The 16875-nt window shown below is 49.9% G+C and overlaps 1 protein-coding gene across 2 annotated transcripts in view; it reads left to right on the forward strand.

The window, feature by feature from the left end:
* Nucleotides 1-8499, forward strand: part of AMHR2 (anti-Mullerian hormone receptor type 2) — a 33959-nt gene extending 25460 nt beyond the window's left edge. For both annotated transcript variants that reach the window (XM_069970205.1, XM_069970206.1), the window contains 2 exons: nucleotides 640-776; nucleotides 8299-8499. In XM_069970205.1, the coding sequence (XP_069826306.1) occupies nucleotides 640-776; nucleotides 8299-8457 (296 nt within the window). In that variant the 3' untranslated portion in view covers nucleotides 8458-8499. The remainder of the gene's footprint in view (nucleotides 1-639; nucleotides 777-8298) is intronic.
* The last annotated feature ends 8376 nt before the right edge of the window (nucleotides 8500-16875 follow it).

The following is a 16875-nucleotide window of genomic DNA, read 5'->3' on the forward strand; positions in this document are numbered from 1 at the left end:
TCGGCTCCCGCACCGGTCCCACACCGCTGTCTCCATACATTACCTGGCTCTGGCTGCAAGGGGTCCCGGGGTCCTGCTCTGCCGCCCAGCCAATCAGTGTGTTGCCCAGCCGCAGCCACTGATTGGCTAGGCGGCAGAGCGGGACCCCGTGCAACCAATCAGTGGCTGCGGCTGGGCAACACACTGATTGGCTGGGCGGCAGAGCAGGACCCCGGGACCCCTTGCAGCCAGAGCCAGGTAATGTATGGAGACAGCGGTGCGGGACCGGTGCGGGAGCCGAAAGGGTTAAGGGGGCGGCTGCATTACATACACGCAGCGGTCTTTCAGACCACTGCTTGTATGTAGTGATAGGGGCCTTCCAGGACCTCGGCTCGTAGCAGAAACTCACAGCTAGATTTTTGCTGCGAGTCGGTATGTGTGAAGGCACCCTTAGAGGAAAAATCGAGGAACAGTATAACACAGGTTATAATATATACTCAGAGTATGAGATTATACAAAATCTTTAGTATTATACACAAATGCCTGTTCCTACTGGAGCCTAGAACATACTTATACTTTGAATTTGTATTGTGCACAAAGACTTTTATATTCAACAATTTTTGCATGTTACTGTGGTTGCTAACTGTCTCTGTGCATCAGATCAGCAGTGTCCTGAATTCGGTGTGGCCTTTTCGGATGAATTAGGACCAAACCCTACCTTAGATGAGTTACGGTCGTTTGTGGTAGAGAACAAGCGCCGTCCACAAGTACCCAGAAACTGGTGTAAGAATCTACAGGTAAAATGTCTCCTGAAAAATTGCAGCCTAAAAGAAAACATCTATCTGGTTATTCTATAGCTCTTAGGACTAACTAATACTTAACTTTTAATAATTCATTAAAAATTGTAGCAAAAAGGTCCACACTAACAACAAAAAGACATACACTAATGTGCTCTATATACAGTGAGGTAACCTACAGGGCAAATGTAGACATAGGGGAGATATCCCACGTTCCCAAAGGGATGCTAATACTTAGGGACGAATGGCCCGGTGTCAAAACACCTAGGATACAATTAAAGAGTCAGGGAGAAAAGGAGAGGAGAGTAGTGGTGCGCCCTGCTCTCTGCCCTAATAACCTCTTGCCCTGCCTTTTGGGGAACCCACCTCCTTAACAGGGTGGCCCCAACCACGGTGACAGTCCCTTCCTTATTGCACGTGCCCAGTAGGAAACAAGAAGCACAGAAGACAGAAAAGAGTGAAAAAACGGTGTATACTCAAAACCACCTTAAAAACAACCAGCAAGAAATATCATATTATATACACAGTACCTATTATATATAAGCTGTGCTTGTTCCTACACAGCGCCTATATCAAAAGCTGTGTTCGTTCCGACGCGTTTCAGCCATCCCAATTGTGGATGGATTCATCAGGGAACACATATAGCACTCCAAAAGGATGTGCTTAAACCAATTCCTGCTGTGAGGGATATCCTTTCATCATAACATGTTATGTTATGATGAAAGGATATCCCTCACAGCAGGAATTGGTTTAAGCACATCCTTTTGGAGTGCTATATGTGTTCCCTGATGAATCCATCCACAATTGGGATGGCTGAAACGCGTCGGAACGAACACAGCTTTTGATATAGGCGCTGTGTAGGAACAAGCACAGCTTATATATAATAGGTACTGTGTATATAATATGATATTTCTTGCTGGTTGTTTTTAAGGTGGTTTTGAGTATACACCGTTTTTTCACTCTTTTCTGTCTTCTGTGCTTCTTGTTTCCTACTGGGCACGTGCAATAAGGAAGGGACTGTCACCGTGGTTGGGGCCACCCTGTTAAGGAGGTGGGTTCCCCAAAAGGCAGGGCAAGAGGTTATTAGGGCAGAGAGCAGGGCGCACCACTACTCTCCTCTCCTTTTCTCCCTGACTCTTTAATTGTATCCTAGGTGTTTTGACACCGGGCCATTCGTCCCTAAGTATTAGCATCCCTTTGGGAACGTGGGATATCTCCCCTATGTCTACATTTGCCCTGTAGGTTACCTCACTGTATATAGAGCACATTAGTGTATGTCTTTTTGTTGTTAGTGTGGACCTTTTTGCTACAATTTTTAATGAATTATTAAAAGTTAAGTATTAGTTAGTCCTAAGTGGTCCCCATACGCCGGTGATTTTTCTAGTTTGTCTTGACCACTGGACCTTACGCTACTATGGTGTAACGGCACCTGTATTTCCGTTATTTGGATTTTCATATTCTATAGCTCTGTCTATAAATATTTGCCACAGATATAGTTAATAAATGTCACGGCCGCGGCGGCGTCCCGTGCTCCGGGCCGCCGCCGCGACCTCCCTCCATCTCATGCAGCTGCCGGGGTCCCTGTGCAGGGACCCGGCGCTGCTACACGTTCGGCCCCGGGGGGCGCCTCACCTCTCCACGCTCCTGTCTCTCGCTGTGCCGGCCGGCGCGCGCGTCCCCGCCTCCTAGGGCGCGCGCGCGCCGGCTGTCTCAGATTTAAAGGGGCAGTGCGCTCCTAATTGGTAGTTGCACCCAATCACTCCCCTATAAATCCCAGCATGCCCTGTCCCCTGTGTTGGAGCCTCTACATGCTTCCCATAGCGTTTGGCCCAGCTCCCTGTTGTTCCTGTGTCCTGTCCGTTACCTGGTCCCAAGTCCCTGTTCCTGAGTCCTGTCCGTTACCTGGTCCCAAGTCCCCGTTCCTGGTTCCTGTTCCCCTGTCACTCCACCTGTTCCCGTGTCCAGCCTGTCACGTGCGCTCTCATCTGCAGACTATTGCCTGTGCCATCTCCTGCCACGCCTCGCCTGCCGACACCAGCAACCAAGCCAGGGGTAGCGACCTGGGGGTCGCCTGCCGCAGCAAGTCCATCCCGCCTTGCGGCGGGCTCTGGTGAAAACCAGCGGCCCCTTAGACTCCGCTCCCTGGTGAGGTTTGTGCCATCGCTGGTGCCGGTCCAGTGGATCCACTACTCCGGGCGTTACAGTAGGCTCCAACCATGGATCCCGGCGAGGTGCCTGATATCCGCGAGGTAGCCCGAGTGGTCGCCCTACAGGCTCAACAGATTCAGCAACAGTCACAGCTGATTCAACAACTGACTGCAGCCGTTCAACAGCATACCACAGCTCAGCAGTCATCACCTCCGGCAGCCTCTTCAAAACTACGACTGGCTCTCCCAAGTAAATATGGAGGTGACCCCAAGTTGTGCAGAGGGTTCCTGACCCAATGCACTATGTACATCGAACTTTTAAGCAGTCAGTTTGCCACCGAGCGCTCTAAAGTGGCTTTCATTATCAGCCTATTGGAGGGAAGAGCTCTGGCCTGGGCCACGCCACTATGGGACCGTAATGATCCGGTTGCTGCCAATTTTCTAATCTTCCTGGACGAGTTCCGCTCTGTCTTTGAGGAACCTGCCCGTGCGTCTTCAGCTGAGACTGCTCTCCTCAATTTATCCCAAGGGACTTCCTCCGTTGGTGATTACGCCATCCAGTTCCGCACCCTGGCTGCGGAACTAGACTGGAATGAGGCCGCTCTGATTGCCACCTTTAAAAAGGGCCTGTCCAGCCAAGTGAAGGATGTGCTCGCTGCCCGGGATCTGCCTACCTCCTTGAACGATCTTTTTCTACTGGCTACCAGAGTCTACACCAGATTTTCCGAGAGAGAGGAGGAGGTCCGGCAAGGACGGCGTCTGAGTCTGCCCCGTCGCCATCCTCGGCTGGCACCGGTGTTCCAGAATCCTGTTGCTCCTATGTCCCAGTCGCTTCCAGAGGTTCCTATGCAGGTGGAACGTGTTCGCCTGACGACTGATGAGAGGAACCGTCGACTGGACCAGAATCTCTGCCTCTATTGCGGTGGCGCGGATCACTATCGACAGAGATGTCCCCAACGCCCTCAGCGTCCGGGAAACGCCCGCACCTAGGTCCGGTGGGAGAGGCCTCCCTAGGTGTGAATGCCACCTCTCCAAGGTTGACTATGCCCGTCTCCATCCAGACACCCTCTGGGCAAGTTTTCCAGACTACTGCCCTCATCGACTCTGGCTCTGCTGGCAGTTTCATCTCTACTTCGTTGGTCCAAAGATGGCGGCTACCCGTGATCCAGCTAGCCCAACCCCGGTCTATCTCTTCGGTTACGGGGGAGGTTCTTACCGAAGCGGTGTACAGCCAGACGGCACCCCTAGTCCTCCAGGTGGGAGCCTTACATCAGGAGAAGATCTCCTTCTATGTCTTGCGCCATTCCTCTTCCAACCTCCTGCTGGGTCTTCCTTGGCTGCAATTCCATACCCCTAGGCTGGACTGGAGAACTGGGGAGGTTCTCAGCTGGGGCCAGGACTGTCATAACCGGTGTCTGAGATCCCCTCAATCCAAGTGCTCTACAAGGTCACCTGCTAATGTCAAGCCTCTATCCGGGCTACCAGAGGACTACCAAGACTTTGTCGATGTTTTCTCGGCCAAGGAGGCGGACTCACTACCACCTCATCGAGCCTATGATTGCCCTATAGACCTTCTTCCAGGGGCTTCTCCTCCACGTGGTCGAGTATACCCTCTCTCTGTGCCCGAGACTGAAGCCATGTCCTCCTACATCCAGGAGAACTTACAAAAGGGCTTCATCCGTAAATCCACGTCTCCAGCTGGCGCCGGATTTTTCTTTGTCCAGAAGAAGGACGGTTCCCTCCGCCCATGCATAGACTATCGGGGCTTAAATAAGGTGACTGTTAAGAACCGCTATCCTCTTCCGCTTATTCCGGAACTATTCGACCGTCTTCGTGGAGCTAAGATCTTCTCCAAGCTGGATCTCAGGGGAGCGTATAACTTGGTCCGAATTCGTAAAGGAGACGAATGGAAGACCGCTTTCAACACCAGGGATGGGCACTACGAATATCTGGTCATGCCATTCGGCCTATGCAATGCCCCAGCGGTCTTCCAGGAATTCGTGAACGATATCTTCCGAGACCTCCTCTATGTCTGCGTCATTGTCTATTTGGATGACATTTTGGTCTTCTCCCCGGACCAGCAGACTCATGTGGCACAAGTGCGTCAGGTTCTACGAAGACTACGGGCCAATCATCTATACGCCAAGCTTGAGAAGTGTGTTTTCCATCAGCGCAGTCTTCCATTTCTTGGCTATATCGTCTCCGATCAGGGCCTACAAATGGATCCAGCCAAGCTCGCAGCTGTCCTTCAATGGCCACGCCCTGTGGGACTTAGAGCTATCCAACGTTTCCTGGGCTTAGCCAACTACTACCGGCAATTCATCCCTCACTTCTCTACCCTGGTCGCACCCATTGTGGCTCTCACTAAAAAGAAGGCGGACCCCAGACGTTGGCCTCCAGAGGCCGAACAAGCCTTCAATAGCCTCAAGTCTGCCTTTGCCTCTGCTCCTGCTCTAGTCCGCCCGGATGTCTCCAGGCCGTTTTCTCTCGAGGTCGATGCTTCTTCTGTGGGCGCAGGAGCCATTCTCTCGCAAAGGGACACATCAGGCAAGACCAGAACCTGCGGGTTCTTTTCCAAGACTTTCTCCCCTGCCGAGAGGAACTATACCATTGGGGACCGCGAACTCCTGGCCATTAAGTTGGCACTGGAGGAGTGGCGTCATCTACTAGAGGGGGCTAAACACCCTGTTAACATTTACACGGACCACAAGAACCTCCTCTACCTCCAATCGGCTCAACGCCTCAATCCCAGGCAGGCTCGGTGGTCCCTCTTCTTTTCTCGGTTCAACTATACCATCCACTTCCGTCCAGCCGAGAAGAACCTAAAGGCCGATGCATTATCCCGAGCATCCGATGTCATGGGGCAAGAGGAATCTCCTCGTCACATAATACCTCCCGACCGCCTAGTACCAGTTGCCACTTCTGCTCTGCAGAGACTGCCTCCCGGGAAGACTTATGTGCGCCCCGCACTCCGTAAACGCATCTTGAGGTGGGGGCATTCCTCCTTGGTAGCCGGGCATCCAGGAACCCAAAAGACCGGGCAATTGATCTCCCGTCACTACTGGTGGCCCAATCTCCTCCAGGATGTCAAGGATTTTGTGGCTTCCTGTGCAGTTTGTGCCAGGAATAAGTCTCCCCGTCAAAGACCTGCCGGCCTACTTTTGCCCTTGCCAGTCCCGGACCATCCCTGGCACCACATTGGGATGGATTTTATCACAGACCTACCTCCATCTGCGGGCAATACAGTCATTTGGGTGGTGACGGACCGCTTCTCCAAAATGGCTCACTTCGTGGCCCTTCCTGGTCTGCCCTCTGCTCCTCGTCTGGCTCAGTTGTTCTTCCGACACATCTTCCGCCTGCATGGACTTCCTCTTCACATTGTGTCCGACCGAGGCTCTCAATTTGTCTCTAAGTTTTGGCGTGCCCTCTGCTCGCAACTCCAAGTGAAGCTGGACTTCTCTTCGGCCTATCATCCTCAGACTAACGGGCAAGTGGAGAGAGTCAATCAGATTCTGGGTAACTACCTACGCCATTTTGTTTCCAGCCGCCAAGACAACTGGGCCGATCTACTCCCATGGGCAGAATTCTCATATAACCATCTGGACTCGACTTCCACAGGCAAGTCTCCTTTCTATGTGGTCTACGGGCATCATCCTCGTCCTCCTCTGCCTCTCTCTCCATCCTCCGAGGTCCCAGCCGTGGAGGAGTTGTTATCTGACCTGCAATCGATCTGGGAACAAACTCGACAGTCATTACTCAAAGCCTCTAAACGCATGAAGGATCAGGCTGATAAGAGGAGGAGACCTGCCACAAATTTTCTCCCAGGTGACAAAGTCTGGCTCTCGGCCAAATATGTCCGACTCAAGATTCCCAGCTACAAGTTGGGTCCTCGATTCCTCGGTCCTTTCTCGGTGCTAAGACGCATCAACCCTGTCACCTACAAACTCCGCCTACCCCCCACTATGCGGATTCCGAACTCCTTCCATGTTTCCCTCTTAAAACCTGTGGTTCTGAACCGGTTCTCTGATAAGTCTTCGTTCTCTGCTCCTCAAGCCGTCTCTGATGACGTCTACGCTGTTAAAGACATTCTGGCCATGAAGACTGTCAGAGGGAGAAGGTTCTTCCTGGTGGATTGGAAAGGATTTGGTCCTGAGGAGAGGTCCTGGGAACCCGAGGCTAACATCCTGGACCAGGATCTCATCAAGAGGTTCCTGCAGGTTAGAAAGAGGGGGAGGCCAAAGGGGGGGGGTACTGTCACGGCCGCGGCGGCGTCCCGTGCTCCGGGCCGCCGCCGCGACCTCCCTCCATCTCATGCAGCTGCCGGGGTCCCTGTGCAGGGACCCGGCGCTGCTACACGTTCGGCCCCGGGGGGCGCCTCACCTCTCCACGCTCCTGTCTCTCGCTGTGCCGGCCGGCGCGCGCGTCCCCTTCCCCTAGGGCGCGCGCGCGCCGGCTGTCTCAGATTTAAAGGGGCAGTGCGCTCCTAATTGGTAGTTGCACCCAATCACTCCCCTATAAATCCCAGCATGCCCTGTCCCCTGTGTTGGAGCCTCTACATGCTTCCCATAGCGTTTGGCCCAGCTCCCTGTTGTTCCTGTGTCCTGTCCGTTACCTGGTCCCAAGTCCCTGTTCCTGAGTCCTGTCCGTTACCTGGTCCCAAGTCCCCGTTCCTGGTTCCTGTTCCCCTGTCACTCCACCTGTTCCCGTGTCCAGCCTGTCACGTGCGCTCTCATCTGCAGACTATTGCCTGTGCCATCTCCTGCCACGCCTCGCCTGCCGACACCAGCAACCAAGCCAGGGGTAGCGACCTGGGGGTCGCCTGCCGCAGCAAGTCCATCCCGCCTTGCGGCGGGCTCTGGTGAAAACCAGCGGCCCCTTAGACTCCGCTCCCTGGTGAGGTTTGTGCCATCGCTGGTGCCGGTCCAGTGGATCCACTACTCCGGGCGTTACAATAAATTATTCTTAAAGGAGTTGCCCAGGAAAACCTTATAGTTTACTATGTGCCTCCCCATGCCATAAAAGTAAAACAATAAAAGCAATAAAAGTTTAAATACTTACCTCCCCTGCTCCCCCGGCTCTGGCATTCTCAGTTTCTTAGGTCATCACTCCTGTGCTGTTCCTGCTTCTTCCAATGATATTATGCTTAACCAATTGCAGACCAGAGCAGGGGAGCGGGATGACATTGGAAGAAGCAAGAATAACACAATAGCTGACAGATCTGAGAGCAGGGGAGGTAAGTATACAGGCTTTTATTGGTTTATGAAGGCACATATAAGGTTTTCCTAAGAAAAAAAATTTTAATATGTGAAAATACATGTTAAATACATGATAAGCGAATCCTTATACAACAACACTAATTATTATGCATTTTTAAGCTCTTCAAGACGTTATGGGAGACGTTAGAAGATTGCTGGGACCCTGACTCTGAGGCTCGTCTAACAGCCCAATGTGCAGAGCAAAGACTTCTTAACCTTCTCCTTGCACCCTTCAGCTTGCTGCCAGAGGACAGTATTGGCAGCAGTTGGAATGTCTAGATCTTTGTATGTCTGTATAAAGTAAAATAAACTGTACTGTTCCTTGCTCCTTTGTTGGGTCATCATTGGTGTGCAACTATTATATTCTAATTTTATGTCAATCAAAAGTCCAGTGGAATAAAAGTCCAGTGAGGGGACTTTTTTCGAAAAAAGGCAGGGGCAGGGGGGGACATAAAAAACAAGCTTAACTCACCTGTCTCCATGCCTCTTCAGAGTTGGATCGCTGCTCCAGGACCCTCGCCGGACTCCGGGCTCTTCTCCCAGCTGACGTCATGACCCGGTTAACATAATAAAGTAAGCTTACTTCCTGGCTCTAGCACTGCTGCAATCTTGCCACTGTTCAGCCATTTCTGGGTACGTTATGGAACATTTCAGCCCACCCAGCCAATCAGCAGCTGCAGCGGAGTCCTGCCTCCTTGGCTGGGTGGGCCTGCAACGTCACAGCCCCAGCACCCGGAAACGGCTGAACAGGGAACTGAGTGGCAGGATTGTGGTGGCGACTGTGGCAGCGGCACTGGAACCAGGGAGGTAAGTTTACTTTATTATGTTAAAACAGCCCATGCCCAGCCATAAAGTAAAATAACACTCCTTGCTCGGAGTACCTCTTTAATGATTTTGGAGGGCTTTATGGTAATCAGTCTCCATGTATGTGCAGTGTCCTCGTAGAGTTCCATAGCATTCCCTCTTCTCTATTTTGTGGACAACATCTGTACATTAGAAGTGCCGGCATTGAATTTTTGGAACATGGAAGATTTAGGGCATTGATAAATACACGGTATTCATGTCTAGTTCACACAGGTAATGACCCATATTACACCTGTATGAACCGGCCTAAGTCTGTGGCATTCTGTATTTGTTTGCTAACAGACTGAAATGTGGTTTGTGCGTCTATTTTCCATTTTTCTTTTCTCATGTTTCATTTCTTATCATTTTAGCTATTCAGAGGACATGACTTTCAATTTTAAAATACAATTGAGGTCAATAAAGTACATAGAGAAATCTCAGACCATTAACAGCTATAACAATAGCAACCCTCTGCCCACAGCTTCCCTTTGCCCAATTGAAGTATATGGAAAAATGACATCATAAACCAGGAACTGACCTTTTTGTGCTTTAAAGGGGTATTCCACATGATTCATATGTTGCTGCCCATGGTGAGACTTACAATTCCTTCCATACTTGTTATTATCTATTCAATCTCACACTAGGATAATCACACTGACTTCATTAGCAACTTGACTTCATAATAACCCTTCCGGCATTACAGGGAAGCTACAATGTTGCAGATAAAGCCTGCCAGGGACTTGGTTACATCAGCTGTCTCAGAAGGTAGATGGAAGGAGGGGAAGACAGAACAGAGCTCATGCGCAGATTTTGTGTTTTCAGCAGAAAGCAGCAGCTCAGAACTAGAGGAAAGAGACTGAAAAGATAATAACATATGGAAGTAATTGTTAGTCTCACTATGGGCAGCAACATATGAAAAGTTATGTTTGCGTTGTAATACCTAAGGAAACACTATACAGCCCTGTTTACTTTTCTATAACATCTAGGAAGTGTTCTTAAAGCCTTCAGTAAACAGAATGCTCAAAAACACCACATTTTCACCACACCACACCAACTTGATATGTTTCACATAGTTATGCCTTCAATATTGAAGGGGTTCCAGTAAATAATGGTTATTAACCCCTTAACGACATCGGGCGTAAGTATACGCCCCCGCAGGGTGGGCTTTAAAGCAAACTGGCGTATACTTACGCTCGATGTTTCCCCGATCGCTGTGTGTTCACACACAGCGGTCGGGGAAGATGGCCTGCTATAATGTATAGCAGGCCATCTCTGCTCGTCGGCACGGGGGGTGATTAACCCCTCCCGTGCCGACGATCGCTGCTATATGCTGATCACTACAGATCAGCATATAGCAGCTAAAAACAGCTTTCCGTGTCATCGGTGACCCGGTGACCCGGAAAGCAATGCCGATTGGTGCTGTCCGAGATAGCACCAATCGCCATTAGTGTACTGGGGAAAGATGGCGCCGATGCCACCCCCACGATCGCCGTGATAGGCCGGCCAGTACCGGCCGGCCCATCATGGCGATCAAACTGTAAAAAAACAGTTTTGTCGGATTCTGCACCCAGAACCCTGCAGAACAAGTGTGTGTGGTGCAGGTGTACTACTCACCTGATCTGGGCGTCCGAAGCGAAGATCTGCGGTCCGCGCCGTCCTTGCGTCTTCTTCGGGTCACTTCCGGGTTCGGTCGTCCAGCGTCGGAAATCTTCGGAAACGCTCGGGTCCTCGGCTTCGGCGGGTCTCAGCAATCTACGGCAGCGTCGCTCTACAGCCCCCTAGTGGCTGATCAGTGAATATCATTCACTGATCAGTTGCTTTGGGTTAAAAAGATATATATATTTTTTTTCTTCCCAATTTTTTTTCTTCTTTATTTGCGCCCTAACGCCGCTGAGTGCTGATCAGCATCGCATGTAAGTGCGCCGCTGATCAGCAACTCCTCCTTTTTGGCGTAGGGGCGTTTTTTCCCCCCTATATCCTACCGCCACTGTCTGCTGATAAGTGCCGCACATAAGTGCGGCATTTATCAGCAGCTCCTTTCTTGGCGTAGGGATATTTTTTCTTACTGTCAAAAAAACACGTAAAAAACACTACACTACACCACACTACATGGAATAAAGTTTTACACTACACTACACCACTACACATTTACATACCCCATATACTAATCCCCGTATAAAGATGGCCCCCAGGGTGTTTTCGGCGTCGGACGCATACGTTATTATTGCCTCCGACACCGAAACAGCCAGTGAGGATGAATGGGGGGATCCTTCTTTCCTCCATTCATCCTCATCCTCCTCATCATCCAGTGATGTGTCTGGGGGTAGCGTAGCGTACGCTGCCCCCCAGACACGTCTTTTCCGCAGTACCGTCCCAATAAGAGATCACGGTATGGCGTGAAATTCTACAAACTCTTTGAGCGTACCTCAGGGTACACTTACAGATTTAGGGTACAAGCACACTGCGGAAGGGCGAAGGATAACCCTTTGTGCATTCCGCAGCTGGCACCCGCCGGTGGACTGATGGAGGCGCGCGTCTCCACCCGTGTTAAAGACTCCATTCTATGCACGGGCAGATTCCGTCGTCCGTCCAAAGAATGAACACGTTCATTCTTTGGACAGAGGGCAGAATCCTCCCGTGCATATAATGGAGTGTGACACGAGCGGAGACGCGCGCCTCCATCAGTCCACCGGCGGGTGCCAGCTGCGGAATGCACAAAGGGTTATCCTTCGCCATTCCGCAGTGTGCACGTACCCTTAGAGTGTATGAAGGAAGGGACACCCGAATCCAGCCCCCAGATGCCCCCCCCCCATCCTCCGAGTTAGTGAAGAGATCGTTCGGGAACTGATCTTCCCACTGCTGGATAAAGGTCACCACCCGTACGGGGATAACTTTTATACCAGCACCCCCTCTTCCGGTCCCTTGCTGCCCGAGCTACTGTAGCTCGCGGCACGATCCGAAAATGTCAGAAGCAGTAAGAGAGCCCTAATATTTAGCAGCCATAGAGCGGACCCAGCACTTCTGGATATGAAGGACCCCATATCGCACCAGGGCAACATTTTCCAGGTGACGTCCCCCACACTGGAGAAAGGGAGACCCCAGAAGAAGTGCAGAGTGTGGCGTAACAGGGGGATCAGGAAGGACACCATTTTCCAGTGTGACACCTGTCCTGATCCCCCCGGCCTCTGCATACAGGATCGCTTTAAGGCGTACCACACCTCATTGGGGTTCCACATTATCTAAATTCTGTCCCTTATTCCTATTTCAGGGGTCACGTTGATCCGGGGATTATTCTGATCGCCATTATGGAGTCAGGAAGGAATTTTTCCCCTGTGATGAGGCTACTGTCGTCTGCCTCACGAGGGTTTTTTGCCTTCCTCTGGATCAACACAGGTTGAATTTGATGGACACCTGTCATTTCCAACCTTATAAACTAATAATTGGCCTAATACCCCCAAATAAATTAATAATTGTCCCTTTTCCCCAACTAAATAGGTATGGCCGCCATTCCCATTAGAGGATACCATGATGCAATTCCAAAGCCTCTGTGCGGCCAGGACAGTATAAACCCCCCACAAGTGACCCCATTCTTGAAACTACACCCCATAAGGAATCTAACGAGGGGGCAGTGGGGATATGGCCCCCTGGTGACGGCCACATTTGGGCCGTGAAAATGAAAAAAATGTATTTTTTATTTTCATGGCACATGTTCCACTTATGTGCCCGTCACCAGTGGGGTCCATATGCTCACTGTACCCCCTTGTTGGATTCCTTATGGGGTGTAGTTTCCATAACTTGTGGGGGGTTTCTACTGTCCTGGCAGCACAGGAGCTTTTTAATTGCGACATGGCCTCCATCCTCCATTCCAGCCTCTAAATGTCGCTCTGTCACTTTGGTGGCTTGCCCTGTGCCCATATGGCACATTATATCCACATGTGGGGTATTTTCGTACTCAGGGGAAATTACTCTACACGTTTTGTGTTCACTTTCTATTTTAACCCCTTGTGGAAAAGGAAAAAATCAAGGCTAGACCAACATTTAGTGTAAAAAATGTTTAATTTTTACACTAAATCATTGATCTTGTCTTGATTTTTTCATTTTCACAAGGGGTTAAAAGATAAAAAAAAACACTAAATGTGTAGAGCAATTTCCCCTGAGTACGAAAATACCCCACATGTGGACATAAAGCGCCATGCGGGTGCAGGGTAAGCCTCCGAAGGGAAGGAGCGCCATTTGGATTTTTGAGGCTGGATTTGGCTGGAATGGATTTCGAGGGGCCATGTTGCATTTAAAAGGCCCCTGTGTTGCCAGGACAGTTGAACCCCCCCACAAGTGACCCCATTATGGAAACTACACCCCTCAGGGAATGTAACAAGGGGTGTAGTGAGCATATGGACCCCACTGGTGACGGGCACAAATGTGGAACAATATGGCGTGAAACTGAAATATTACATTTTTTACACTATAATGTTGGTTTAGCCTTAACTTTTTCATTTTCACAAGGGGTTAAAAGAGAAAAAAACATACAAAATGTGTAGAGCAATTCCCCCTGAGCCCGTAAATACCCCACATGTGGACATAAAGCGCCATGTGGGCGCAGGGCAAGCCTCCGAAGGGAAGGAGCGCCATTTGGATTTTGCAGGCTGGATGTGGCCAGAATGGATGATGAACGCCATGTCGCATTTACAGAGCCCTTGTGCTGCCAAAACACTGGAAACCCCCCACAAGTGACCCCATTCTGGAAACTACACCCCTCAAGGAATCTAACAAGGGGTGCAGTGAGGATATGGACGTTTGTGCCGTGAAAGTGAAAAAATTAAATTTTTCCCTTTCACGTCACATTGTTCCACATTTGTGCCCGTCACCAGAGGGGTCCATATGCTTACTGAACTCCTTGTTAGATTCCTTGAGGGGTGTAGTTTGCAGAATGGGGTCACTTGGGAGGGGTTTAGAGTGTTTTGGCAGCACGAGGGCTGTAAATGCGACATGACCCTTGAAATCCATTCCAGTAAAATCCAGCTTGCAAAGGCCAATTGGCGCTCCTTCCCTTTGGAGGCTCGTCAGGGGCGTAGCTAGGGGTTCAGTCTAGGGGGGGCGAGCAAGTCTGAGTGGGCCCCCAACCGACTAAGTTACCCATAGGGAACCTCAGCAGAAGACACTGCTTTCCAAATAATAAAGGAAATATTTAACTACATTACTCAGAGAACAGGGACTGAGAGCAGTGTAAAAGGCTTTCTACTTTTCACATATATGGCCATGTAAAATTTAAAGGGGTTATGCAAGATAAAAGAACCATAGCTGCTTTGTTGGGTGACCTCCATCATACTGAGTATTAGATGCTGGGAAAGCAGGGTGACCCCATTATACTGAGTACAAGATGCTGGAAATGACCAACATCATAAGGGGTGTAGTAGTGAGGTATAGTGGATAAGGGGTGTAGTAGTGAGGTATAGTGGATAAGGGGTGTAGTAGTGAGGTATAGTGGATAAGGGGTGTAGTAGTGAGGTATAGTGGATAAGGGGTGTAGTAGTGAGGTATAGTGGATAAGGGGTGTAGTAGTGAGGTATAGTGGATAAGGGGTGTAGTAGTGAGGTATAGTGGATAAGGGGTGTAGTAGTGAGGTATAGTGGATGAGGGGTGTAGTAGTGAGGTATAGTGGATGAGGGGTGTAGTAGTGAGGTATAGTGGATGAGGGGTGTAGTAGTGAGGTATAGTGGATGAGGGGTGTAGTAGTGAGGTATAGTGGATAAGGGGTGTAGTAGTGAGGTATAGTGGATAAGGGGTGTAGTAGTGAGGTATAGTGGATGAGGGGTGTAGTAGTGAGGTATAGTGGATAAGGGGTGTAGTAGTGAGGTATAGTGGATAAGGGGTGTAGTAGTGAGGTATAGTGGATGAGGGGTGTAGTAGTGAGGTATAGTGGATGAGGGGTGTAGTAGTGAGGTATAGTGGATAAGGGGTGTAGTAGTGAGGTATAGTGGATGAGGGGTGTAGTAGTGAGGTATAGTGGATGAGGGGTGTAGTAGTGAGGTATAGTGGATGAGGGGTGTAGTAGTGAAGTATAGTGGATAAGGGGTGTAGTAGTGAGGTATAGTGGATGAGGGGTGTAGTAGTGAGGTATAGTGGATGAGGGGTGTAGTAGTGAGGTATAGTGGATGAGGGGTGTAGTAGTGAGGTATAGTGGATGAGGGGTGTAGTAGTGGAGGTGTAGTGGATGAGGGGTGTAGTAGTGGAGGTGTAGTGGATGAGGGGTGTAGTAGTGAGGTATAGCGGATAAGGGGTGTAGTAGTGAGGTATAGCGGATGAGGGGTGTAGTAGTGGAGGTGTAGTGGATGAGGGGTGTAGTAGTGGAGGTGTAGTGGATGAGGGGTGTAGTAGTGGAGGTGTAGTGGATAAGGGGTGTAGTAGTGAGGTATAGTGGATAAGGGGTGTAGTAGTATAGGTAGATATGGGGGGTGTAGTAGTGGAGGGGACAGGGCACACACCTTCCAGTCAGCTCTACTGTGTGTCGGCTCTCTGCATAAGTGAAAGTGAAAGTAAGGGATTGTGCTGTGCAGCCGTCCCCTAGTGAGGCAAAGAGTCTGCTGCCTGAGGCAGAAAGCTCATTCTATCTCATGGCAGAAGCTGCAGTTACCAAGTGGACACATGGCAGACCCTCTTCTTACCACCCGCCCGCCATTTTTTCCACTAATACAGCAGGTATACACACCCCAAGCTGCATCCCCCCAGTAGCCTGTAACTCCAAATTAGGTCCCCGTCATTTGGCCAGACCAGCACATCACACCCCACACCTCCTCTCCCCCCAGAAAAAGAAAGGACGCCATAATTACCTGCAACGCAGTACTGTCACAGTCAGCCTCAGGAGTCAGCTCACTCCCTGAGTCTCTGCTCTGTGTGTGTGACTCAAGTGCAGGGGGAAGGTAGCGGCCTCTTGTGGCTGGAGGCGGAATTGCTCTGCCTCCGGCCACAGGAGTGATTACATGGCATAATCTCTGGAGATCACAGTGGGCCCCTGCCAGAGTGGGCCCGGGGGCGGCCGCCCACCCTGCCCCCTATCAAATATCGCTACTGAGGCTCGTCCTGCGCCCGCTTGGCACTTTATGTCCACATGTGGGGTATTTCTGTACTCGGGAGAAACTGCGCTACATGTTTGGTGTTTTTTTTTTTTCTTTTATCCCCTTGTAAAAATTAAAAATGAATGCTAGAACAACATTTTAGTGTAAAAAATAGAATTTTTCCTTTTTTACACCACATTGTTCTGAAAATCTGCGAAGCACCTGTGGGGTCCAAATGCTCACTGCACCCCTTGTTACATTCCTTGAGGGGTGCAGTTTTCTAAATGGTGTCACTTTAGGGGTGTTTTTTAGGTTTTGGCACCCCAGAGCCTCTGCCAACCTGAAGTGGTACGGTCAAAAATGACCAAATATAATGGAGGCGTTGAAATTCACTAGGCGCTCCCTTATATCTGAGGCTTGTGGTTGCGTCAAATAGCGCAATAGGGCCACATATGGGGTATTTCTATAAACTGCAGAAATGGGGCAATCAATATTGGGGTGCATTTCTCTGGTAATAGGTTTATCATTATGAAAGATATTGGATTACAATAAAATCTCTGCACAGAAAATAAAAAATTTCAAATTTCTTACACACTTCGCTTTTATTTCTGTGACTCCCCTAAAGGGTTAAAAAACTTTCTGGATGTGCTTTTGCAGAGCTTGGGGGTTGCAGTTTCTGAAATGGGGTGCTTTGTGAGGCTTTCTAACATACAGTCCCGTCAAATACACTTTGAACCTGAACAGGTCCCTAAAAATATCTGATTTTGAAATTTGACTGAAAATTTGGAAAATTGCTGCTAAT

This window comes from Dendropsophus ebraccatus, chromosome 5, assembly GCF_027789765.1.
Source record: "Dendropsophus ebraccatus isolate aDenEbr1 chromosome 5, aDenEbr1.pat, whole genome shotgun sequence".
In the NCBI taxonomy this organism is placed as follows: Eukaryota; Metazoa; Chordata; class Amphibia; order Anura; family Hylidae; genus Dendropsophus; species Dendropsophus ebraccatus.